The sequence below is a fragment of the Zootoca vivipara genome, chromosome 1, assembly GCF_965207765.1.
Source record: "Zootoca vivipara chromosome 1, rZooViv2.hap1.1, whole genome shotgun sequence".
In the NCBI taxonomy this organism is placed as follows: domain Eukaryota; kingdom Metazoa; phylum Chordata; class Lepidosauria; order Squamata; family Lacertidae; genus Zootoca; species Zootoca vivipara.
Genome location: NC_142582.1, coordinates 37956477 through 37982650, shown reverse-complemented (window position 1 = coordinate 37982650; position 26174 = coordinate 37956477). Strand labels below are relative to the sequence as shown.

General features: G+C 42.4%; 1 protein-coding gene and 1 long non-coding RNA gene across 2 annotated transcripts in view; one reads left to right on the top strand and one right to left on the bottom strand.

Annotated features, from left to right (window-relative positions):
• Positions 1-20073, top strand: part of THSD7B (thrombospondin type 1 domain containing 7B) — a 224226-nt gene extending 204153 nt beyond the window's left edge. Inside the window, exons 19-26 of the mRNA XM_035130631.3 lie at positions 6012-6157; positions 7375-7534; positions 9303-9476; positions 10184-10279; positions 12563-12645; positions 13947-14139; positions 15006-15093; positions 18918-20073. Of these exons, the coding sequence (XP_034986522.3) occupies positions 6012-6157; positions 7375-7534; positions 9303-9476; positions 10184-10279; positions 12563-12645; positions 13947-14139; positions 15006-15093; positions 18918-18999 (1022 nt within the window). The 3' untranslated portion in view covers positions 19000-20073. The remainder of the gene's footprint in view (positions 1-6011; positions 6158-7374; positions 7535-9302; positions 9477-10183; positions 10280-12562; positions 12646-13946; positions 14140-15005; positions 15094-18917) is intronic.
• Positions 7009-26174, bottom strand: part of LOC148687528 (uncharacterized) — a 101050-nt gene continuing 81884 nt past the window's right edge. The window contains exons 2-5 of the long non-coding RNA XR_015948147.1: positions 23261-23346; positions 20906-20972; positions 19484-19617; positions 7009-7595 (exon numbers count right to left, since the gene is read on the bottom strand). This is a non-coding gene — a long non-coding RNA (uncharacterized LOC148687528). The remainder of the gene's footprint in view (positions 7596-19483; positions 19618-20905; positions 20973-23260; positions 23347-26174) is intronic.

Below are 26174 nucleotides of genomic sequence, written 5' to 3'. Positions count from 1 at the left end.
CATGACTGGTGATAAAAGGGGCTGGTAAAACATTTTGATTTCTTTATATAGCTTTCGACCAACAGAAGTGTGTGTGTGTGTGTGTGTGTGTGTGTGTGTGTGTGTGTGTGTCCAGCCCAGTTCTATGCAGCCCATTTAAAGTAAAATATGAGATGTTTCTGTAGCTGTACATTGTTCTGTGGATACCATTAGCTCTCAGTGTTTGCTTTTTTACTCATTGTAATACTGTTAGATGAATATTTATTTATATAAGCATTGATGTAAAAGGCAGTTCAGCAATTCACACCAGCGCAGTGTGGCTTCCTCCTGTCCTCTCCTTCATATCTTACCCCCAAAATCTGCTTTGGAGGGTTGGGAGAACCCTCAGAATAGAAGGGGGGAATCATTCATTGGGAAAGCAAAACAACTTGTGCTGATGGAACAATCTCCTTAGCACTACATGCACCCCAATGTTTTCCCAATGCAAATGCAAAATGTGCATGTTTCAAATGACTATAAGGTAATTAACTCAAAATTAAAACATTGTTGAAAAGGTCCACAGAAATTCCACAGGAATACTGAGGCAGCTGGTCAGTTGTTCCATTTGAGAAGAAATCAGCAAGACCCTCAAACTACTGCTGCCTTTAAAACATGAAAAACTTTTTGACTTCAGCTGTGGAAGATAGTAGATGTTGACTTTCTATGTGTAAATGCAGGTTGTTCTAGATTGGCATTTTTTAACCACAGACAAGCATTATAGTTCCAGGTGGGATATCCTGTTCAGTTTCCGAGGAGATTAATTTCTATGCATAGTTAGGAGTTTACATGCAGAACTTCAGCAATCATATTATTCTGTTCTGCAACAGATTTTTGGACTAGGGCAGGCACCCCCAAACTTCAGCCCTCCAGATGTTTTGGACTACATTTTCCATCTTCCCCGACCACTGGTCCTGTTAGCTAGGGATCATGGGAGTTGTAGGCCAAAACATCTGGAGGGTTGCAGTTTGGGGATGCCTGGACTGGGGCCTGGGAGACCAAGATTCAAACCCTGACTCGGGCCAGTCACTGGCTCTCAGCATCACCCTACCTCACAGGGTTGTTGTGGTGTTAGAGGAGGAGGAGGAGGACCAAGCACACCACCTTGATCTCCTTGGAGATAAGATGGGATATAAATGGAATAAACAATTCTCAATTGCCTGATGGTCTTTTCGTATGTGGCAATTTCTTGAGGCATACAATAATATACACCATACTACTGGTAACAAGAAGCCTAATTTGCTTCTTGGGCACAGGAAGAAAAATACCTGCTCATATCAATATTTCTAGTTTCTATGTTTGAATATATGAAAACATCCTTCAGATTCTTGATGCATCTGAATCTAAATCTTGCAGGTAGATAATGCCCTGATATAATGTCCAAAATGTGCCCATGTTTTGGTATAGTTTGTTTATTTAATATAAAAGCAGGAAGTGCAGCTACACTGGGCACTTAAACAAGTTCAAATACTAGGGCTCCCCACCTCCATATGTTGTGATTCTTTTATTTTTATTTTTATTTGCAATTTCTCCCTCCAACACAAAATTACAATTTTCAAAGTTCAATGTAGTAGTTTAGAGTATTTAGAATTGCTCCACAGTTCTAGTGGCGGTGATTTCAAACCAAGGTTGAGGCAACAGGTTTCAGTGCTGAGAATAGTCATAAAGAAAGAAAACACACACACACACACACACACACACACACACACACACGTTCTTGCTGCCACTAGATGTTACTAGAATATAGGAAGAGCAGCAGAGTGGTGGTGGACATAAACTGTATTTATAGATTCCACATACACAGATAATCCCATGGGAGGCTAGAAAACTCCTTTTAAATCTGAGTCACTCACTGCTTTCATTTTGTAATGATTTATTTATAGTATGTACAGAAAGATGATGGCAGAGAAGAGACAAACCCAAGAGGAACAGGGCGAACCTGTGAGTTTTTTTCTGGTCAAGAATAGCTCTTTGGGAAATGTTTCAGATGGTGGTGCAGCTAGGGATCCCAAAAGCCTTTGGCACACAAGGTGGGCCCACTATGCCATCAAGTGCTTTCGCCAGGGCTCCCATCATTGCAAAGCAGTGCCAAACTGATAGCAAAGTAAACAATAACAAACAATAACAATAAAGGAACAAGTTTCAGTTGCACACCAGAAACTGCCCATCTGCCAGTTTTTTACATCGGAAAAACATCCTTACAAATGAATTTATAACTTTAACTTCAGAATGTTATTGTTTCTGAACAGGATCTAAGCCACGTGACCCTTGCCTGTTGGGAGTTTGCTGTTCATGCAAAGCGACCCCTCACCATGTTTCCATTCTTATGATCCTAGTTCTTTAGACATGGCATCACAGGGCAAGAGGCCTTGCGCTGGCAGCTGGCAGAGTTTAAGAGTCACGCAACAAAGAAATCCAATGCAACAGTTACACCAGCAGTCACTGGTTCTTGTTGTAAAGTAGTATTGCGCAACAATATTATGCCAATGCAAGAATGCCCCTCAGTGACCTTAACTAAGTGACAACTTCCCTTGTCCCACTGTTTTCCCCTGGAGAAAACAACTCTTTAGTGCTCAGTTGGAACAAACAGCAATTCACCCCCCCCCCCGCAAATTGCTGTTTGTTCTGATTTAGAGCTAAAGAGCAGAAAACCACTCAGATGTGCTTTCTAGGTATGGGACAAGCAGAAGTATGGATGAGCCCATAGTGTTATGCATTGGAGACAACCCAGTGATACAGCCCAGTGACACATATATGAGATCTAACTTCCTTATTTCAGTCTTTCTCTACTCCACGTTCTGTGCCTTGATTGTCTACTGTGGTGGCCAGAATTCTTCTGGAGGGGACAGTGAAGGCAATCGTGGCGGGGCAGTTATTTTGGGCACTCTATTGATCTCATTGAAGGTGTTCTAAAATGCCACCTCTTTTGCAAGTGTAACGTTATGACAACATCAGTGGCAAATCTGATCTCTGTGGAAGAAAAGAGTTCCAACTAAGAACCAGTCTTCTGCACCCATTCCTTGAACCCATTTTTCCTTCTTGTGCTGTTGGTGTTCAGCCACTGGCAGTAGCTCCTGTTGATGGAATGGCAGAACTCTACTACTGTACCCTTTCCGAAAGGCATTTTGGCGGTGGAGTTACTGTTTTCCTACTAGAAGGATGCTGCTTGTGCTGTTTAACTTGCTCATTCACAAATTACCGGTATGCAAAATCAGAGGTGTTTGCAGTTGGAACCAAATTACTGCAATGAGGAATGTCTTACTCAACACATAACTTAAGTTGTGGCATTCATATTCACAAGATGTGTTGACATCAACTAGCTTAGATGATTCTAGTAATGGATTAGGCGAGTTCACGTTGGACGGCTGATCAGTCATTGTCTATTTTCCATGGTAGCTACAAATGGATTCTTGATGTTCCAAATATGATCTTCCCAGGACAGCCAGCTTTCCACTACTGTAGGTGGAATACTAGGCAAGATAGACTTTGAATATGATTGACAGAAGGGAGTCCCTAGCATATTAGCAAATAGGATGGTTGCAGCTGTTGTTAGAAGAGCGTCCCCCCGCCCCCGGTAGTGAACATTTACAATTTAACAACTATGTATTTTTTTCCCCAATTTGCCAAAAGGGTATGCAAATCACAGCATGTATAAAAGCAACGGACTTCATTAATTTCATACAGTTTTACAATATCTTGCCTCAATAGACTTAACTTAAAAGACAGTTCTGAGTATAAAATGCTTGGGTTCTTTGTCAATTTCTAAGGAAACTGGTGGAACACCAAGGCTCCTGAGAACACTCTAAACCTATGTGTAAAATAATAATAATAATATTGGCTATTGTCCCATGTATGATTAGGCTGCATAAATTCCACTAAAGCCAAGTAGTATGCAAAATTGTAACCATCATTAGAAAGAATCCTTTACCAAAGTTTGAAAGCTGCCACTTAACTTGCTCAGTTCTGTGGCAGCATTTCCATTCAAACTCAACATTCAATTTCCCACCAGAATCCAATTAAAATGACATATATATATATATATATATATATATATATATATATATATATATATACACACACACACACACACATACACACACACAGGCTTTTAAAAGAATGAGTCGTGAAATCACACTAATAAAAGGGGAAACAAATGGAAACGGGAAACCATGGACTTCAAACTATATCAGAATGCACATAATGAAATGCCTTGTTGTCTGAGTTATTACCTATGCTGTTGTTGTTGCTGCTGCTGCTAATTATTAGATTTCTATATGCCACCCTTCATTCGAGGATCACAGGGCAGTTTACAATATAAATGAATCTGTGTTTTTAATAGTGATAGATATATGTTTCTTCACCCAAGCATGCCTGCTATGTGTTGCTAATTAGTAGCAGCTGATAGAAATGCGTCACTGTTTCCTTAATTAAACTCATTTTTAAGTTCCATCTCTTTAGGCAAAGGCTTAATAGAACTGATGACAAACTAGCATATTGTGCTGCTTTCATGTTGTTCTATGGCAAGTTAATCAATAAAGATAAGGTGGATCATAATGAAGTATTGCAGAAGCATAAAATCCTTATTATTAAGCTCATTTCCCCTTCCATAATTAACCTTAATGAAAACAATGGCTTGCAAAGTATATAAATGCAGAATATAACGTAGTGCTGGTGAACTTGTTTAGTCACCCCCTTGTTTATATTTTAGGTTAATCATATATTTATTTTAAAACATATCTCAGCATACTTTCCAGTGAATATTTCTTTGTATATGTGATAGACTTCATTAAATCTCAAAATCGTGATGTAGAGGGGAATATTCCCCAAAATTAATAATTATGGCAGTGCTGTGTTTCACAGTTACAATTGCCATATGTTTCCACTGCCTCTTTCCCCCCTCCAGATGAAGTTTGAGTTTTACGACCAAATTACATTTATTGTTGCTGAAAAATTGCAAGCATTGTAATGGCCATTACTGTCCATAACCACTTTTACAATTTCCATTAAGAACCTATTTATTTTCAGCGAAATATCCCTAACTCAGTGAATAGAAAAAGAAATTAGGTTACCATTTCTGGAATAATAGTGCTGAATGCCATTCATTAAAGTATCAGCTATCTCATTTTTTAATCCTCTGCTGCCCAGGCACAGAGGACGACCCAGAGAAGAAATGTTTTCTCTTACACTATTCCAATTAGAAGACAGCTTGTTATTGAAATGGAAAGAGTTTCCTGAATGGTAGCCATGTAATTCGGAAGACTGTGTTAAACTGGCAGGCTTTCTGTCTTTATCAAGTTGAGTAACCAACAGAGGCTCTCATTAAGGGAAGGAGAGGGCAGATCTGCCAGGGACGTATGCAAGACACATCCAATTACAGTCTTCAGACACTTAATGTTCATATGCTCTCATTAGTATAACAGCACCATTGGTATTATAGCTCCAGCAATGTTCTGCAGGCCCAGGACTTTGCCTTCTTGCAGCGGTTCCCCATTAGCTTGGAGTGAGGGGGGGGGCTCCTCCATCCTTCTGACCCAAAGGAAATGCACATAGAATATAGAACTGTAGAGTTGGAACGGACCACAAGGATCATCTAGTCCAGCTGTAGAGGTTTCACTTCCATTAATGTGCATAAGGATTTGTGTGTGGGGGTGTGTGTGGTGCTAAATACTCTTGAGTATGACATTGGGACATGCATGATCCACAGCTTGATGTGCAGTAAGGCTTCTTATTCTCTGTTATAAGAGGAAAAAGCCATCCCTTACATGGTGATTCATAGGCAGAGTGGCAGCTGGAACCTCTTAGGAGTGGCGGCAGGTGAGTCAGGGAGAGAATTTTGTAAGAGCCTTAGCTTCCCCAATAATTCTTGCATCTGCTCCCAGCAACAGAGGTTGCAAGGGACAGAGCCCCTATGTGATTTGAGCCTCTGCAGGCAAGTCTGAGAACTTCTCTAATACAGTGTATGATCCGTTTAAGAATAACCCCCTCTGCTTGTTTAGGTCAGATGCTACGTACCAGATATATAATTCTACAAGCACAAGGAGAAGGAAGACCCTGCCCGACTGAGCTCACCCAGTACAGAAGCTGTGTTGTAAAGCCTTGCTACAGCTGGGTTATTGGCGAATGGTCCCCATGCAAAGTCAAGGTATCTGTTGCGTGCTGGCTTATTGGAAGATCTAGTATTGCAGGTAGAAAAAGTGCATAGCTGTTCTCCACATGCTGCAGAACTACGAGACAACTGAATATATGCTTTTAAGGTCAGAGAGCAATGCCATTTTAATATTCCTGAAAACAGGAGGAAATTCCTATCAAATTGTGGCGAATTCATCATAAATGCTAGTAAGCAGCTGATTAAAAACTAATTTAATAGCAAATGACAAAGGAACATACATTTCTAATAGCACTGGGATGAGTGTCATAGATCTTTTTTATAGCAGCAACCCTAGATCAAAGCATGATTTAATTTCAGTGAATTCTGCCATGAAGGAAATTGACTTTTGCACTAAGAACACTATGTAGTCTGTCTCAGTACCTCGAAAGGCCTTGAAACAGTATGGTTTAAAGCTGTTGCATGAAGTGCTGAGTGTGCCTTTTCTCCTTGGGGTGATTATTTTTTTTAATGGTCTGAAAATGTAAATGCTGTAGAGCCTCAAAAATATATACCTCTGCTTTGTCAGCACCAGCAGCCTGCATGCCCTCTGCCTTCATGCCACATTCAGGTTGCACTGATTTGCCTCATGTTTGCCCATTTATATCTCTTAGATCATGCTTCTTCTGAAACATTTGATCCAATATATTGCCTTAACTTTAAACCGATTTTCCACACACAACTTTTTTCATGTGGGAGAGGATGGGATCTGCTTTGCTTTCTTCATGTCAAAATAATTGGATGATGCACAGGGGAAACTATAGCAGAGAGAAAGTTGTGATATCTGCTTAAAAGACACGTATAAAATTGTCACCGTTACATATATTCTGAGAAATGAACAAAGCCCCTTCCTCTTGCATATAATTTTATTAGCACATAGAGCAATGTATGGAGCTAGGCTTTTAGTTCATCTAGGTCTTCCAGAAGTTTGGAGAGGATTCGTCTTTGCCTCCAGCGAAGTGACACTTTCTGAAGATCTGATGCTCAGAGTGCACTGGATATGCATCCTTTGGTAACCTAACAAACCTCCCTCAGTTGTGTGGGACTGCAACTGGAAATAGGAAAGGCCACATCTTCTATATGCACATAATCCGCTCACTTTACAAATGCTCTGGGATGCTTCCAGGAGACAGGATCTATACAGTATACTTAGCATTCATTATTAATGTAGTAAGAGCTATTTTAGTACCATAAACTTCCATTATTTCTCTTAGGGTGGACAGTGCGGGGACGGATTCCAAGTACGGAACCTCACATGTATGACACATGATGGCTCTTTATCGGCAACATCTAAACAAGCGGAAAGTTCGTTGTGTGGAGAGCTTCCATCTAAAGATAGTGCATTGCAGCTTCCGTGTTCTGTTCCTTGCCCAGGTAAACTCTGTGGAGGACTTTGTTTTGCCCTTGCAATGGCACGCACACAGATAGTCATGTTCTGCAAGACAATATGACACTATAATTTGATTCACATTTGCAGCCTAATAATAGGCATATCTGCAGCCTACTCTGATCTTCCTTGATCTCCAATCCTAAACATGACTCCTCTGGAGCAAGTCGCACAGAGTCCATTTTGACTTCCAAGACAATCTCATTGTGTTCAATGGGGCTTGTTCCCAGTTAAGTGTGCATGAGATTGCAGTCTTAGTCCCTTAAGAGATTGGCCTTTAAGCCAAAGTAAATATTCTTGATTTCACATATTGCACTTTCATGATTGATGCTCTCCCATTTATAATATACTGGAAAACCTCTTCTAATTAGAGTTCCATCACATTAAGAAAGGCATTCACAACCCTGCAGTTCTTAAGAATTCTATGCAAAGCTAGAGCAATATTGTAGTTCTCTCTATGATTCTTCCCAGGCTTCTATTAGGAACATGCACACCTTCGTTCTACATGGTTCAACTTTACTGAATGTGTGCATAGCATACAAGTGAGTCATATGGGCATACATATCTAGAATGACTAGGTTGGATGGTCATCTGTCATGATATGCTTTAGCAGAGATTCCTGCATTGCAGAGGCTTGGACTAGATGACCCTTGGGATCCCTTCCAGCTTTGCAATTCTATGATTCTATGACTAGTAGTGATGATAAGATTTATAAATAATGGATACATCATATGAATTATCACTACACATTGTTTTCATAACAAGTTGTGTGCACATACTCCTAAATTGTGACCCTGCACTTATGTCTAATGAGACTTATTTCAAGCTGATGTTACATTTTTCACATGTGAGGCTTTTAGCACATGCTCAGAATTTGATTAAGCTCTTACTCTGCTTCAGTGACAAATTGACCTTCCTTCCTGATAGCTGCATTGCAAATCAGACGTAGTTTTCCACAAACCTGGGTCTAGAGGGGCTTCCCAATCCAACACTTGCTGCTTGGCGCTGTGATTTTCACTTCTGTGAGGAGGCCATGCTTCTCAACAGTTGAATATGAGAGTCATCAGTCATGGGGGACTGAACCATCTTCAACCCAACCCAAAGGAATAGATCAGGCATAGGCAACCTTGGCTCCCCAGATGTTTTGGAACTACAACTCCCATGATCCATGGCCACTGGCCCTGTTAGCTAGGGATCATGGGAGTTGTAGTTCCAAAACATCTGGAGATCCAAGGTTGCCTATGCCTGGAATAGATGGTGGGGAGGCCAATAAGGGAATGCAGTGGCAGGGATGAGCACATTGGGTAAAGCCCAGATCTGAGCATCCAAACAGAACCTTTCTCTATCATCCTGCAACAGCAGTGAACCTGCACTTTAATACTTTTAATGCTCATGCTACTTTTCTAGATGCAAATACCAGATCTATCCAGTAAAATGTTAGCTAAAACACCATGTAGATGAATTCAAGCAAGCAAGTTATATTATCCTCTGTCAGGAAAGAAGAAGAAAAATAGTCTAGATGTCAGCCTAACATGTATTATCTGAAAAAATGTCTCCCTGGACCTTAAAAAAAGTCATTACCATGAATGGTCTAAACCTTTTAAGAATCTGATTTTGAATGATAAGAGATAGCAGAACAAGTAGTGTTACCTATTAAGTTCCAACTGGCATTGCCGTGATTTCAAGTTCAAACCTTCTGAGACGTAAGTAATAGAGCTATAGAAGTCCCTCTTTCCCCCTTCTTCTTACACACAGGTGATTGTCATTTGACAGAATGGTCAGAGTGGAGCCCTTGTGAATTAACGTGTATAGATGGCAGGAGCTTTGAGACTATGGGTCGTCAGTCTCGGTCAAGAACGTTTATAATTCAGTCTTTTGAAAACCAAGACAGCTGCCCTGAACAAGAATTGGAGACGCGGCCATGCTCCGGTAGGGAATGTTTCATGCTCAGCCCTTTCACTGTATTTTTGAGAAGTGTTCACACTACTTTGTTATTGCTGTCAGGGCCAGCCCAAGACACTTTGCTGCCTGAGGCAGAACAGAAAATGATACCTCTCCAAGTCAAGGTGCATAGTACTCAATGCCAGTCAGGTTATTTACACTTGAGGCAGAATATCTCACCTGCATCTCTCACCCTCCTTGACAAGAAAAATATAAATTTCCTGCCCTTCCATGAGACCCAGAATTAGTTGCCTTAGGTGACTCAGCCTAATCGTTATTATTGCGTAATTGATGTTTAATCATGCCTTGAAATTAGACTTTAAACATTCTTTTTTTCTCACCCCCACAATGTCCAAAATTTTTCAAAGGCAGTAGGAGGTGAATGGCAGAGGGGGGGATGGGGTAGACTAAATGGGAAAACGATGAGCACAGCCAAATGCCCTCATGTGTGTCCTCTTTGCATGTTTTGGTATAATTTATTTACAGTGCAATCCCATAAACCTCTGTTTTGAAATGAGCCAATTGAACTTAGTGGGGCTTACTCCCAGCTAAGTGTTTATAGAATTACAGCCTTAACTGTTTGCCTATTAGGAAATTTTGAATTTCATCTGAAAGAAAAACAGGATACGTTGTAAATGCATGCATACATGCTACCTTGCAAACTGGTTAATGTTGCCTTGTTGTTTGGAATACAGGAGGGAAGTGCTATAATTATGTATGGAAAACGAGTCTTTGGCAAGATAATGAACGCACAGTGTGGTGCCAGCGTTCTGATGGGGTGAACGTCACAGGTAGGGACATCCTCGAGTCTACTGCACACAGTCTAGAAATGTTCCAGAACTATGACTTATACAGTGATGATAATGATGACAATGTGGTTTAAGAGGAAAAGGAAATGTTCCTGTATGTGGGATTCGCTTTGAGGGTTATTTTAGTGGTCTCTTGAGAACCAGAATTTGGAGGAACACAGTATCTATTTAACCTGAAATGTCCTCCTCTCATTTGTTCACCTAGTTTCACCCCTGCTGTATTTTAGAAATACAGTGGTACCTCGGTTTAAGTACACATTTGGTTCCAGAAGTCTGTACTTAACCTGAAGTGTACTTAACCTGAAGTGAACTTTCCCATTGAAAGTAATGGGAAGTGGATTAATCCGTTCCAGACGGGTCCGTGGAGTACTTAAACTGAAAGCACTCAAACCGAGGCGTACTTAAACCGAGGTATGACTGTAGATTAAAACAATGGCCATTTACTTCAGCTTTTTAAAAATATGACTCATTGTTGCCGACAGGGTGCTCTACCACTTGCTCAGTGGCAGAGCAAGTATTTTCAATACCGCTGGTTCCAGGTTCAATCCCTACCATTACCAGGTAAGCCTGGGAATGTATCCAGTTTGGGACCCTTAAGAGCCACTGCAATTCAGTATATACTGAACTAGCTGGCATGCTCTGACATGGTATAAGGCAGTTGTCATATTTTTATTTTAGTTGCTGTTGTTCCTATTGTTTGATTATGATTCATTTTTGATTTTCAGCCGCTTCATGAATCCCTGTTGATTGAATCAGATTATTACCATAGTATCTTACATAAAATAATAGTTCAGCCACCTACTGCAGGCGGGAATATGCACACACAATGACTGCAACATGGAGGGATCAGCCCTCCCAAATAAAGAATGATTTGAGAGCAGGTACATACATGGCAGAAAGTTGCCAGCAAGCAATTAGCTCTGGCTGACTCTGCTATTAATTTACTCACTTGATTTCATTGTTAATGGAATGTGCATTATACAAATATTGTACAGAGACCAGGTTTCAAATAATAATCATGCTAACAGAACTGAAGGATAAGTGCTTAAGTTGGAATATCCATTTTCACTGACAACACAATGAATGTCAGAGACAAAAGAAGAATCCACAAGTACAAGTAGGAATAGCCGATTCTCCATTTCTTCATCTCTGTACCATTCATTCCTTCATTCCCTAAAGCCTTCCCCCTTGTTCCTTTCACTTAGAAATGCTTAGGGCAGTATCAAAGAATTCAGATTCAGTAAGGATAGTGATTTGGTTTGAATTATCACCAAATTCACGAAGGGCTGAATCACATTTGCCAGCAGACTCAACATGATCACTTTATACCTAAGTGGGAATGCCATTACAATGGGGGAGAAAGTCACTTCAGTTCATTTCATTTAAAGGCTAATGCATCCCAGGAGTAATATCAAACAATAAATAATTTTATTTGTATGTTGCCATTCCAAAGTTAAAGCCATGCATAAGGCAGCTTACAACGTATACAAAATTACGTAACTACAAATATAACAGGAGTGATAAAACAATAAGCAAAACATCAAAAAGTACACAGGCGTAGTGAACAAATTAAAGGTAAAGGGACCCCTGACCATTAGGTCCAGTCGTGACCGACTCTGGGGTTGCGTGCTCATCTCGCATTATTGGCCGAGGGAGCCGGCGTATAGCTTCCTGGTCATGTGGCCAGCATGACAAAGCCGCTTCTGGCAAACCAGAGCAGCACATGGAAACACCGTTTACCTTCCCGCTGTAGCGGTTCCTATTTATCTACTTGCATTTTGACGTGCTTTCGAACTGCTAGGTTGGCAGGTGCTGGGACCAAGCAACGGGAGCTCACCCCGTCGCAGGGATTCGAACCGCCGACCTTCTGATCAGCAAGCCCTAGGCTCAGTAAGATACAAAAAAGTAACCTCAACAACAGCAACAGCCCTCCCCTAAATAACACCGCAGCCCAAGAGTCTGTTCAGCAGCCTTGTCTTTTGTAGTTGGAGGTGGGAAAAGGCCTGCAGGGCAGGGAGCAAAACTTCTAGGACTTACAGCCAAATTGATATGAATGCACTGGCATTTGTTTCTTTTTTTGCCAAAGGCAGTGTTGCAGCAAAGTAAAGTTCCCTTACAGATATCACTATCTGAAGAAGTGTGCATGCACATGAAAGCTCATGCCAATGACAAACTTAGTTGGTCTCTAAGGTGCTGCTGGAAGGATTTTTTTTTCTTATTCTTAAATGTACCTCTGATTATTTCTCTTGATGTTTGCTCTTACAGGGGGTTGTTCTGTTCAGATGCAGCCAGCTACAACCATGCATTGCAGCCCAGCCTGTCGGAAGCCCTTTTCTTACTGCACACAGGTAATCCAGATTGTGTACTTTATATAGTCAGAATTAACATTTTTTTACAGCTAATACGACTTTGCAACACCCACCCACGGCCTAGAGGCATTTTTTAGTATGTGTAGGACACCACCTAGTGAGATAATCCAATAATTTAATTAGATATCATTGTGGAAAAATAATGCATAATATATATGCATGGTGGTTTATTGTGGTTTGCCAAGCCTAGTTAACATTGGTTCTTCTTATTTTCACTCACATGTTCAGGAAAAGTTGATTGTAATTTTAGATATAAACCTGTGAGCCCCTGAAAAACATTATCCTTGTCCACCAGAAAGAATATTCAGATCATGTGCCATCAGCACCTGTAATGAAAATGTAGGATAGGTCTGGTATAAGTACAGTCATACCTCGGGTTACAGATGCTTCAGGTTGCGTCTTTTCAGGTTGCATCCCGCGCCAAACCCAGAAGCACCCGAATGGGTTACTTTCGGGTTTCAGCACTTGCGCAGAAGCGCTAAATTGTGCTTTGCACATGCGCAGAGACACTGAATCACAACCCCCGCATGCACAGCTGCGGGTTGTGAACATGGCTCCTGCACGGATCACATTCGCAACCCGAGTGTCCACAGTAATCAGGTAGATGTTACACCTTGAAAAGTTAACATGTTGAAAATCAATGCCTATAGAGTGATAGCAACCATGACTAGGAGCCATGATGTACCTGCTGTTTGAGTTTTTTTCAGATTCCACATGCAGGGGGGTATGTTTGTACATACCTACACTTACAAATCCCGCATGTTGGGAAGGTTAGCATTTATATCTTTGATCTTCCAGTTACAATGTGAAATGATATAGACAAGCAACAGCAGCACTGTTATGCATATTCATGCATGCCTATCTGAAATAAGTCCAATTGAATGCAAGGGGGCTTGCTCCCATGTCATCCTGCCTAGCCTTAGGTATTTTTTACCAACTTAAGTCTTTCTAACATTGCAGGATTGTCACTGGCGTGAACTTTTTTTTTTGCAAAGATGGATTTTGTGATCTATGTTTCTGTTACAATGCTTTTATCCAAACCAAGCCAAAAAAAAGGAGCAGACCCCCCATTGCTTTACTATGATTAAAAAAAAACCCCTTTTATCAGTTTGTACAATACTGGCAATCTGTCCTAAGCCTTTGGGATAGGTTGGGTTTTAAACTTAAACAAATACACAAACCGTTTGGCATTAGGTTAACCTGTGAAAAGCCAGCAACCTCTTAGCAGAAACATCTTTTGTGATGAGTTTCTATGGGCTGAATACGTTCTTATTACCCAGAGTGGAACCTGCGGCTGCGAGAGAGGCTATACAGAAATAATGAGATCAAATGGCTTCCTGGATTACTGCATGAAGATACCTGGTTTAGAAGATAAGAAAGCTGATGTCAAAACGAATGCTGCAAAACATAAACCCGTCAACTCAAAAATGCATGATATTTTCAAAGGATGGTCCATTCAGCCTTTTAATCCAGGTAAAAAAAAAGATAAAATATGGTGAGAACTTTTTAAAATCCACACACTATAAAAATAAAATTAGTGCACAGTGGATCATGCAATTAGAAACGTTGCTGCAGGATATGCAAACTCTCATTTGCAACTTAATTAAATGCATTGAATTCCATTTACATTACATTGTAAAATTGTGCCAAAACATCACTGCAATATTTACAGTGTTACTGCCAATGCCATTTTTTATAATTCTCACATAATTAACCAAGAAAGGTACAGTTGTCTTTAGTAGATGAGACTGCCATACAATGAGGGTATAAACTAGTCTAATTCGTAGATTGATATTTTCTGCAAAACTCTTAATTGCATCTGTCAGTCACCTCCATGTTGCTTTGGGCTCTAATCACAGTGGTCCCAATCCAGGGAACTGGGAATCAAGCAGAAGGCTGCACACCTGCTGCTGGGCTGATGAAGATGCCCTGTATCCCAAGATTGCTTGTCACCGTGAGCACTGACAGTGCTGATCACCCGCCAAGCAAACAGGAGGATTCAGCATAGCCTTCTGCTCTTATTTACTTAACAAGTAGATGATTCGGGCAGCATTGATTATGTGTTAGGTTACAGGTCCACCCATGGTGCTGAATGCAGTCTCACACCCACAGACCAGAATTTGGTGGAGTTGATGTGCATAGAGAAACTTATTTTTGTGTCTAAATTGGCATCTCTAATAGGAGCAACTGACCAGCATTTGTTATCTCACCATTGCATGGTACATGGATTTCTGTGTATATGCTTCCTTTTACTATATTCATAGCTAGATAATCACTTCATTTCGGTGTTTAAAAGTTACAATTTGCCTCGTTTTATTTTCTTCCCTTTTCTGACCCAGATGGAAAACTTAAAATATGGGTCTATGGAGTATCAGCTGGTGGGTTTCTCATGATAATTTCACTAATATTCACCTCATACCTTGTTTGGTAAGTATTCTGTCTACTTATTCTTATCTTTGTTTTATTTTACTTATTGCATTTATATCCCAAGCACCCCCTTTTCTCAGGCTTTCCCCAAAACAACCCTGTGAGGTAGGTTAGGCTAGGAGGCAGGGACTGGGCTAAAGCCACTAGACCACACTGGCTCTTTATTTTATAGGTTTTTATCCCAGTTTCTGGCACTTCACTAGAACCAGGATGGATGAACTCAAATCATGTTACAGTGGTGCCTCGCTAGACGAATTTAATTCGTTCCAGGACTCAATTCACCCTACGAAAAATTTGTCTAGCGAGTCCCGGTTTCCCATAGGAATGCATTGAAACTTAATCAATGCGTTCCTGTGGTCTCTGGGGGACTGGTGGCGTGGAAGGCAGGCGCTTGCTCTCTTGCCTGCCTGCCTGCCTTCTCCACCGCCTGTCACATGAAGATCGGCGGGCGCTGCTTGCCAGGGCTTGTCAACCCTGGCAAGCAGCGCCCGCCGATCTTCGGCTCTGTGTTGTGTGACAGGCGGGGGGGGGGAAGCGGAGGAATGATCCTCCGCCTTTTCCCCGCCCCGCCTGTCACATGAAGATCAGCGGGCACTGCTTGCGGGGCTTGCCAACTCCGGCAAGCTGCGCCCGCCGATCTTCAGCTCTGTCCCCTGGAGCCGAAGAGCGGCGGGCGCTGCTTGCCGGGGTTGACAAGCCCCGCAAGCAGCACCTGCCACTCTTCGGCTCTGTGTTGCGTGACAGGCAGGGTGGGGAAAAGGCGGAGGAACAATCCTCCGTCTTTCCCCTGCCCCGCCTGTCACATGAAGATCTGGGGGACTGGCGGCGAGGAAGGCAGGCAGACAGGCGCTTGCTCTCTTGCCTGCCTGCCTTCCCCACCGCCTGTCACATGAAGATCGGCGGGCACTGCTTGCGGGACTCGTCAACCCCGGCAAGCAGCAGCCGCCGCTCTTTGGCTCTGTGTTGTATGACAGGCGGGATGGGGGGAAAGCAGAGGAATGATCCGTCCCTCCGCCTTTCCCCCACCCTGCCGGACAGAGCCAGGATTAGACAAGGGTCTTCCCGCATTAGTGTTCCGCTGGTCTCTCCACTCTCACTGCTCGCGGCAACTGGCAGAGACCAGCAGAACACAAAGGGGAACCAGCTGTAGCGTGGAAGAAAGATCAGCTGAGAGGCGCTGACAGCTCATCTTCCTTTTCCTTCTTCCCACGCTACAGCTTGTTTCCCTTTTGCTAGAGGAATGGCCTGTAGGTTTTGTGATCAGCGGTTTTTATGGCCACGCTTCGCAAGATGAAGCGGCGGCCATAGAAAACCTTGTCGTCTTGCGAGGCAACCTCTGATTGCAAAATATCTTCATTAAGCGAAAATTCGTCTAACAGGGCATTCGTCTAGCGAGGCACCACTGTAATATAAATCAAAATGATAAATAACTTGCAAGGATAACACTCCAATGTCACATTGTTTTCTGTTGGATGTAATTAGGAAAGAATGTGGTATTTGAGAACATTGTCACTTTTTCTTAGGATGAAGCACAAAATAATATGTCTGTACAAGAGAGAACCATGTGTACTTTCAGAGCATCATTTTATGTTGTCACTACACCCACAGGAACAGAGTTGGAAGGGAGCTGGAAGTCATCTAGTCTTTTAGGAATCTAAACTTTGCAGGAATCATAGCTAAAGAATCCCCAACAGATGGCCATCCAACCCCTGTGGAAAAACCTCAATAGCCCACTGCCTTCTGAGGGAGTCTGTCCCACTGTTGAGCAGCCCTTACCAAAGCTGTTACCGGAGAGGTTTAATCACCAACAATTCCAAACAGAAAGGAAAAATGGAAGGCACTTTTTAAAAGCATGACAAGCTGAAAATAAAAAGGGTATAGTGTAAGAAACAGAAGGTGGATTGCTGAGCATGAGCACCCTTGGAGGAACAAAGTGCTGTCACTTATCCCATAGCAGGGAACACAATGGTGTGCTGTTTGCCAGTCCTCTGCATGCCAAATTAATACACTTCTGCCCAACCCCAGAAAGAATCCCACAAAATAAGGAAAGCAGAAGAGGTAGGATATGATCCTAGCTGTCACGTTTTCCCTTTTCTCTCAAGGAAGCCTATTCAGCATAAGGGAATTTCCCTTAAAAAAAGGGAGAACCTGACAGCTATGGATATGATCTCATGCATATCAAGATGGGTTCAACAGTCACTTTTGCAGTCCCGGTTGGTGATGACCCACTGAAATGTCACAAAATTGTGAGCGAGCTTTTGAGTCCAAAAGACTAGTTGAGGAAAAAGGAAGGAAATGGCTTAAACTTTATAGCATGGAGGAGATTCATGGAGGAAAAGTTAGCAGTGCCTACTAGCCAGAATACCTATGCTCTATCCCAAGACATTTTGCTGCCTGAGGCAAAGGATAAAATGGCATCTCCTTCCCAATCCATGTACAAAAGACTGGTAGTTGGTCTTAACTTCATTGCTGGCAAATAGAGAGTGTCTTCCACTGCACTTGAAGACAGCAGACTAGCTTAGGGTGTATAGAGCAGGAACACATACCGTATTTTTTGCTCCATAAGATGCACCAGGCCATAGGGAGCACCTCATTTTTAGAGCAGGAAAACAAGAAAAAATATTTTTCTGGTTTTCCTCCTCTAAAAGGCTGGGAGGGGGGCACTGGAGGGGGAGCAGAGGAGGCAGTGGTGGTGGAGGGACTGGGAGATGCATAGCACAGCTCCTCTCCCAAACGCGGCTGCTCTACTCTTGCGAGCAGAGGAGGCGGAGGGACCAGTCCGGCGAAGGGGATGGGGGAGGAAGGGGCAGCCCGGTAGCAATGCTGTCGGGCTTCCCCTTTCTCCCCTTCCCCTTTCGCCGGTGTCGAAGGAGGCAGGGGAAGCCCGATAGTGATGCTACTGGGCTTCTCCTGCCTGCCGACACCGGCAAAAGGGAGGCAGAGGGGGAAGCCCCATAGCAATGCTTCACGGAGCAGGGAAGGAGAGGCGGGTGGCAGCCAGCTGCTGCCTGCCCCTCCTTCCCTGCTCCGTGTCAAACATCCCCCCCCCGCCACTCCTAAAAGCAGGCTTTGCAAGCAGCAGCGGCGACGGGGGGAGGAGATGCTTCACCGAGCAGGGAAGGAGGGGCGGGCAGCGGCAGAAGGGCGAGTGGGGAGAAAGGGCTTTCTCGCTGCTCGTCCTTGTCCTTCTGTGCCGCTGCCGCTGGCCTCTCGCAAGAGCAGGCATTGGGAGATGCGCACTGCCCCAATGCCTGCTTTTGCCAGCGGAGGAGGCGGGCAGAAGGGCGAGTGGGGAGAAAGGGCTTTCTCGCCACTTGTCCCTCGGCGCCGCTGCTCCCCACCTCTCGCAAGAGCAGGTATTGGGTGAGGCACAGCACCCCAATGCTCTTGTGAGCAGAGGAGGTGGTGCCTTCACTCCATAAGACACTTAGGGATTTCCCCTTCCTTTTTAGGAGAGAAAAAGTGTGTCTTATGGAGCGAAAAATATGGTAGTTCTGTTCATTCCCTGGCTCTCAGAATCTGCCACCTGAGGCTGCTGCCTAATGCTAGGGTCAACCCTGTTTTGCCTCCACTGTCAGAGCCTCCCACCCCCTGCCAAAGCCTCCCTTACCTGGGTTGTGCAGCAGCAATGGTGGGTTCTGGTGAGATTTTGATGAGATCTTGCAGATTACCCTCAATCTCAATCATGGTTGTTTTTCCTTCACCAGCTATCTCCTGCTGTTGTGAGGGCTGCCTCCATTAAGGCAGAGCTGAACCAGAAGCCCACTGCATTATATTTAATTCATACTTTAAGTTTTCTAAAGAGATGTTTTTCCCCCTTTTAGCAAAAAGCCAAAGCAGCAGCAACATGCTCCTCCACAACCGAAGTGTCTGACCCTAGCCTACGATGGAGACGTTGACATGTAACGAAATCCAAATGTAGACATCAACTGCCTTAACTGCTTCCCCACCCACCTTTCCCCCCACCTTTTTCGGTTTGGATCTTATTTATGTTTTTTGGAAGCATCTCACAATTGCTGATACACATGGCAGAATACAGTTTGCAAATGTAGCAGTTTTGCCTTTGGGTTTATCTGAAGAACATGGCACTCAAGGACCTTCTATAACTTGGCAACACTTTTCCCAAGGGGGACCTGAGAAATGCATCTTTCCTGTTTATCAATGGGAATAAGGATAAACAAGTCAATCTGCAGGCTACTACTGATTTTTATCTTTAAAAGCATGACAATCCTGGGGGGAGGAAAGGTGACATTTACTGTAAAGGACAAGTTCGACATGGCATCATTACGCACTATATTAGTGCAAGCTTCTTTATTCTTCACCTCTTTCAGCAATGAGTTTTCTAGTGTTTACATTTGAGTTACATTTGGACTGTGAAACAGATTCATACCTTTCTCAAAGATGTCTGGAATTCCCTTCGTTTTCTAAGTTCTTGGGTTTCTTAGATGGGATTGAGATCGGAGGAGCAGGATAACAACCACTGGGAAATTTTTTGCAGCACAAGACCCAGATCGCTTTGTAACCCTGTTTTTTTGAAGTGGAAGAAGAAGAAAAAACAAACGGGCAGATGTTTTGATGACCAGAAAGATGAAAGTGCTCAAATATATATTTTAAATTAGTATTAAGCCATTTAGATACATTTTTAACCATTGAAAACTGTAATTCAGTTTGTTTAATATGAATTCTGCTTTTGTATTTTAAACTTTATTATCTGGAATATTTGTAAATTCTTTTTTTTAAAGTTTATTCTTGACCTTATTTATTATACATCTTAACACACACAAAAAGTACTGTTTGTAGAAGGCCTTGCGTTTTAAAAAGGTTTCCAAGTCTACATTCTGAACATCCTGAAGAAGATACGTGTTTGTAATAGTATATGTTGCAAGTAAGGAAGTGCCATCTTGTGGTATTGACATGTATTTATAAGCAAATAAAAAGCTAAAGAGTGTGGGAATGTTGATCAAGGCACACTGCAATCTCTGTCAGTAAAAGACTTTCTTTTTGGTCCAACAGAATGAAAATCTCCTAATAGCCTAATCATACCACATTCATGAGCCAAATGTATGAGAGAGGGATTCAAAATGGGTTCATGTTGCAATTATGTATGGCTCCCAGTACATTTCCGAGCACAATTCAAAGTGTTGGTGCTTACCTTTAAAGCCCTAAATGGCCTCGGTCCGGTATACCTGAAGGAGCGTCTCCACCCCCATTGTTCTGCCCAGACACTGAGGTCCAGCACCGAGGGCCTTCTGGTGGTTCCCTCGCTACGAGAAGCCAAGTTACAGGGAACCAGGCAGAGGGCCTTCTCGGTAGTAGCACCCACCCTGTGGAATGCCCTCCCACCAGAGGTCAAAGAGAACAACAATTACCAGACCTTTAGAAGGCATCTCAAGGCAGCCCTGTTTAGGGAAGCTTTTAATGTTTGTTGGAAGCCGCCCAGAGTGGCTGGGGGAACCCAGCCAGATGGGCGGGGTATAAATAATAAATTATTATTATTATTAATTATGTATGAAAAGCCAGGTTCAGTAAGTCTCAAGAGGTGAAGATGTTCTCCATTACAGGTCTGTTTCTCTGAATGAAAAACCTGTCTTTAGATATTCTCAAAAGAGCTGCATGTATCTCTCTACTACAGCAGGTATATACACAGTTGAAAGCTACTCTTCCCCCTGAATTGGCCAATTAATAAATAAGCAGCCAAAAGAAAATAATCTAGCTGTCATTACCAACTAAGTTAAAAATAGTTCAGCCACCACCCTGAATGGTTTTGGAAATAGCGTGCTATTTCTCTGGAAAAAGAGGTGTCGGAACTCACCATGAAAGCCTCCCTTGTTCTCTTATAATGGCAATGGCACCCATCGGAGAGTTCTGAGGATTTCCATCTGAAAAGAAGCCATAGATAGATATGAATTTTATTCCTTAAGGCCAGAGCACTACAAGCAGAGATGTTGTTAGGCAGGTAAAATGACCTCAACAGCATGCTGTTCTGGGAATTCTCCTGTCCCCGCTCAAGCCAATTTAAAGGGTATTTAGGGGGGGTGAAGGGACAAAAGCCCCACTGTGCTAGCAGAAGTCCTTATGTAGGCTTCTGCTACTAGGACTGGTTAGTTGAACCCCCCCCCTTTTCTTTTCTTTTTAATGGGTAAGGGAAGAGAAGAACTCGGGCGGCGCTGTGGTCTAAACTACTGAGCCTAGGGCTTGCCAATCAGCTGTTCAAATTTTCATGACGGGGTGAGCTCCTGTTGCTCGGTCCCCCAACCTAGCAGTTCGAAAGCATGTCAAAGTGCAAGTAGATAAATAGGTGCCGCTCCAGCAGGAAGGTAAATGGTGTTTCTGTGCACTGCTCTGGTTTCGCCAGAAGGGGCTTAGTCATGCTGGCCACATGACCCAGAAAAACTGCCTGCGGACAAACGTCGGTTCCCTCAGCCAGTAAAGCGATTTGAGAGCCACAACCCCAGAGTCGTTTGTGACTGGACTTAACTGTCAGGGGTCCTTTACCTTAACCTTTTTAGGGGAAGAGAAAGGCCAGGAGATCTCATACCCATCTCAAAAGCCTGTTAGGACACATTCTGACAAGGCCCCTGTCTACAATGACACATAATTTAGCACTATGATGGTTGAAGGGTCAGTTTGCCACCTAGCTTCTCACCAGAGCAGAAGCAACCAGCCCCACACAACTAGATAGGTAGTAAATGGCACGGCTGCCCTCATCTTAAGTTTTATTCCACTCTTGAACTTCAACTTATGCCACAGTGACTGCTCAAAGGCAGAATGAAATTTGTCATAATATAATCCTTAAAAGATAGTAAAGAATTTCCTTCTGTCCATAATGGACTCATGGGAAGACAATTACCATTAGCTAAATTGACATCTCTATTGTTCTGGAAGAAAGGAAAGATTGGCCCATTTATGGTTAGCACAAGCTTTGCTAAATATTTAACCAAGTTCTACAAGATTGACGTTAAAATTCCCCGGAATGTAATTTTATTACCATATGTGAGTGAAGGGGCAGATTATTTTAAAAGCAATGTCATTCTATTCTAAACTGCAAAGCAGTATATCAGATATTCACAACCCGACTTTTTGGATGTATTAAAGTTGTTACCCATCAGAATGGATTAAGCTTCTGCACAATGTGAACTATTTTTGTTCCAAGTCGGTTAAGGGTCTAGCTGTTCCCTTTTGAATACAGTCGTTCGGTGGAGTGGTATTTGACTTTTCTTTAGCACTTATTCCAATGAAATCATTACCATGAACTCAACCTTCTTCCCAGCCAACCAAATTATAATAGCATTCTAATCTTCATGCATTCAACAAAAAGGTGCATACTTATTATATTGGGTCTACACCTGCAAGCAGAATAAGATGGGAGAATGTTGAAGTGGTAGAATGGAGTGTGCACCTTTACACTGCAGGTGAGTATTATGATTTCTGAAAGTGGTAGTGTAGGCAACATCAAATTGAAATGCCACTTTTGTTTGTTCCCACTGCTCTCAAGGTGCTCTGCCTCACTGACCCAAGGTGCTTGACTTCCCTCAAAGCACTTTGTTGTCATTTTGCCTAGGAAAGGCTGGCTAAGCTTATGTCTTAGGGAGAGTCAGGGCAAGAACTGTATTGGCTGACCTCAATTTGTAGCAATGATATTGTCTCATTATGTATTAGGTATATCTGCTTGGGAACACATCTTGTGCAAATGGCTCTCTCATCACTCAGTTCATAACTTAAGCATAGAATCCTAGAGTTGGAAGGGACCCTGAGAATCATCTAGTACAACCCCCTACAAGGCAGAAATCTGCAGCCGTCCCCTACAGGGAATGAACCTGCAACCTTGGCATTATCAGCAGCATGCTCTAACCAACTGAGCTATCCAACCATCCAAGAGCACACCCTGAATTTGCTCCTTCTTAGAACCTGGGTGTACGGAAGTGCCACCATCACTGCTGAACAACTCATTGGCAGCCATTAATATAGGAACCTTCCAGCCCATAGAATTTTCCATTGCCCATCAAAACCCTGCTTTTCTATGGCATGTAGGAAGAAGGACTTCCAGGTACAGTTTGACCCAGAATGAGAGATCTCCAAATCAGTCTCAGTATTCAGTCTTGAGGGAGCTGTTAAGAGGTCCATTTCACAGGACAGTAAGGCTGCCCCAACCCTTTTCTTTAGTTACCTTGGCTCCAGTCCTCTCCTGCCTCCTGGTACTCATTTCCTTTCTCCATTTTTGCTGTTGTTCTGAACTCAGTTCCATTGAGGAGCCTAGGGAACAAACACATCACTATGTGATGCACAGCCTGGTATAAGAAAGCCTCAATTCTCTCTTTAACTTTTCTGTTTCTAAGCTTAGCTACACTGGTGCCAGTGACCTGCTCTTATCCAACTCCCCTCATTTTTAACAATTGGGGTGCCCACTTGTCTGTCTGGCATCTCTCGCCATACATTTTTCTCCATATTTGGCATGTGAGTTTTCCTACCTCCATTTGCCCTCTTTCATTCTGTAACAAGCCTCCTATTAATCCAAAATCAATCAACCTACCTACCTATCTATCTGTCTGTCTTGAATCTGAACCTTGGCTTGTCCTCTAAATACTCATTCCCTAGTGTGCAGTGTAATATCCCCAAGGCAAACAAGACTCTAAGCTAAAGATCTCATTGCATGTGTCCGCCGAGTACGCATGTACATATTTGTCGTCATGCATGCACATAATGGAAAACATCTAGTAATATCACCACAATAAGAATAAATAATCTCCCTGCAAGTAGAATGTTAGTATATCAGGGGGAAAGATTCTAGTCCAAGTCCAGGCCTGTGCTTTAAAAATAATAATCCAGATTTTAAAATAGGGAAACATTCAAAAATAGGTATGGAACAGAGTTGCCCACCTCCATCACTTTCCCTCATTCTGTCGCATGTGTAGACAAGTCCTGTCAGCACCCCTTGTTACTAGTGGCCACTTGAATGTGGATAAGAAATGGCATATATGAAATCCCAGTTTTGAGTAGTTATTAGTGATCATCACAGTTCTTAGTTTTTCTATGTATTTTAGTGCCTACAGTTATATTTCAGTCAAATGCATTATACCCTCATTTAAAAAATACAGCTGCTCCTGTATCTTGAATAATGAATTCCACTGAAGAAATGGCTACAAGCAAATATTTCCACTTTGATAAATGTACTTAGTTTTGCCGGTTAACACACTCGGTTACAGAAGAATGCAAAACTGGCTTGGGCAAAAATGTGGGTTAAAAGTTTACAGGATGACTATCCATTTGGAAAAGCTATTTGCACGGAATAAGAAGCAAAAATCAATGTTACTGGGTTTTTTCCCCCTCCTGGTAAATACAATAACTAACTTCAAGCAAAGAGGTACAATTATTTCTGAATTTAATACAATGGCAAAACTCCTACTTATCCCAGTAGACTAATAATTTTCCTTTGAATGCAAGTGAGAGAGAATTCTTTAAAGTTTGTTCCTAATGCAGGCATTTCACTTGTGAGGGGAGAACCATTTAATACAAATTCATTATGCTTTAATCAGCCATTAGTTCAGGCAGATGGGATGTCCAAAGGAAAGTAGAAAAGGAATGCTTTTCACTTTTTCCAATTGCTCTTAAAGGCACTGCTAGGATACTGGCATTCTATCCCACTTGTGTGTGATGTGCAATCGATGGTTTGTAGGCGCATTTCCTAAAGAGCCCAGCTTATAGGAAAGATCTTCCATTTCAACTCAGCCCCTGGATTCTATTAGTAAAATAGCCACAGTGTTTTCCTTAATGCGTGTCACAGGAGTTCAAAGAAGTTTGAATCTACACCAAGGGGAGTTTACATGTGTGTAGCTAATGCCTATTGGCAGCCAGCACACTAACAGCAAAGGCCAATGTGTTCATTTGGCATTTTGAGACTCTGTTCACTGAAACCATTAAACGGCTTCCATTGATTTCAGAAGAGCTGACTCAGGGCTTGGTGACCTGCAATTTATTGCTCAGTTGCAGTTTTTTGTCTTCGGAGCTCCTCGCAGCCGTGTTAGCTAATCAATCCTCCAAACACCTCTGTGCAGACGGTAAGTAATACAACTTAAATAATTAAGTAATTTGGATTTGCCATTTTCCACCTTTCTTTGTTTAAGAGGTGGCTTAATCAGTTAAGACAAGTGATGATAGATGACTTATAGATCCCTGGGAGAGCAAAAATGCCAACTGTAGAGGAAAGTACCATGGCTGATTTCAGCACAACAGCAAAGCTGGGGGGGGCATATTTGCAGGTACCCAGAGGGATGTGGAAGTGGGCCTTGTAAATTTAGATATGAGACTGACCATGGAGCCAAGCCTAAATTTCAGATTCCTGCATCAGACCACACACAGCCAGCTGGGCAATGGAGTGCTCAGAAAGGAACGCAGAGTGAGTTCCAGGGAACTAAAGATCAAAAATCCTCAACCAGGCATTCATACTGCATGCCCTGCAAAGCCCCCCACCATGTTAACCCACAGACATTGGCATGCAAATATGAAATGCAGGAGATTTGCAGATAATGGCAATACTGAAATGCTGTTTCTTAACCATCAAACTATGTATTTAAAGATCATAATGTTGTTAAAATTTGGGAGCTGGGATAAAGAGTAACTTTGTTGTGACTTCTTCCATTCAATGAAGAGCTGAAAGTCCTGTTTTTGTCAAAGCTTTTTTTAAAAAAAAGGATAGTCTATGCACCTGGACTAGAGTGAGATTATATTGACAATTCTATGATGGCTAGATGCGAGAATAGCACAATCAACTCCCCCCCCCTTTTGTCTATTGATTTGTTTGTTGCTCCTGAAGAAGCAAATGAAAGTATATATCAGATATATACCTTTTCGACTACTCTAACTCTTTCTCCCAAATCTCCCATCTTAGTCTGATGTCCCAAGTTCTCCTAGGTTTCTCCCAAATCTCCTACAATGCAGGCAAGGGGGCCATTGCTGCACATCAGAACTCCCTTTAAAGAGGGAATTTCATCATATGTAGATTGTCAAACAGCCTATATTTTTAACATTAGGCATATAAGCAATGCTAGAATGCAATAACTAAGGGTGTGCATTGGTTATGCACA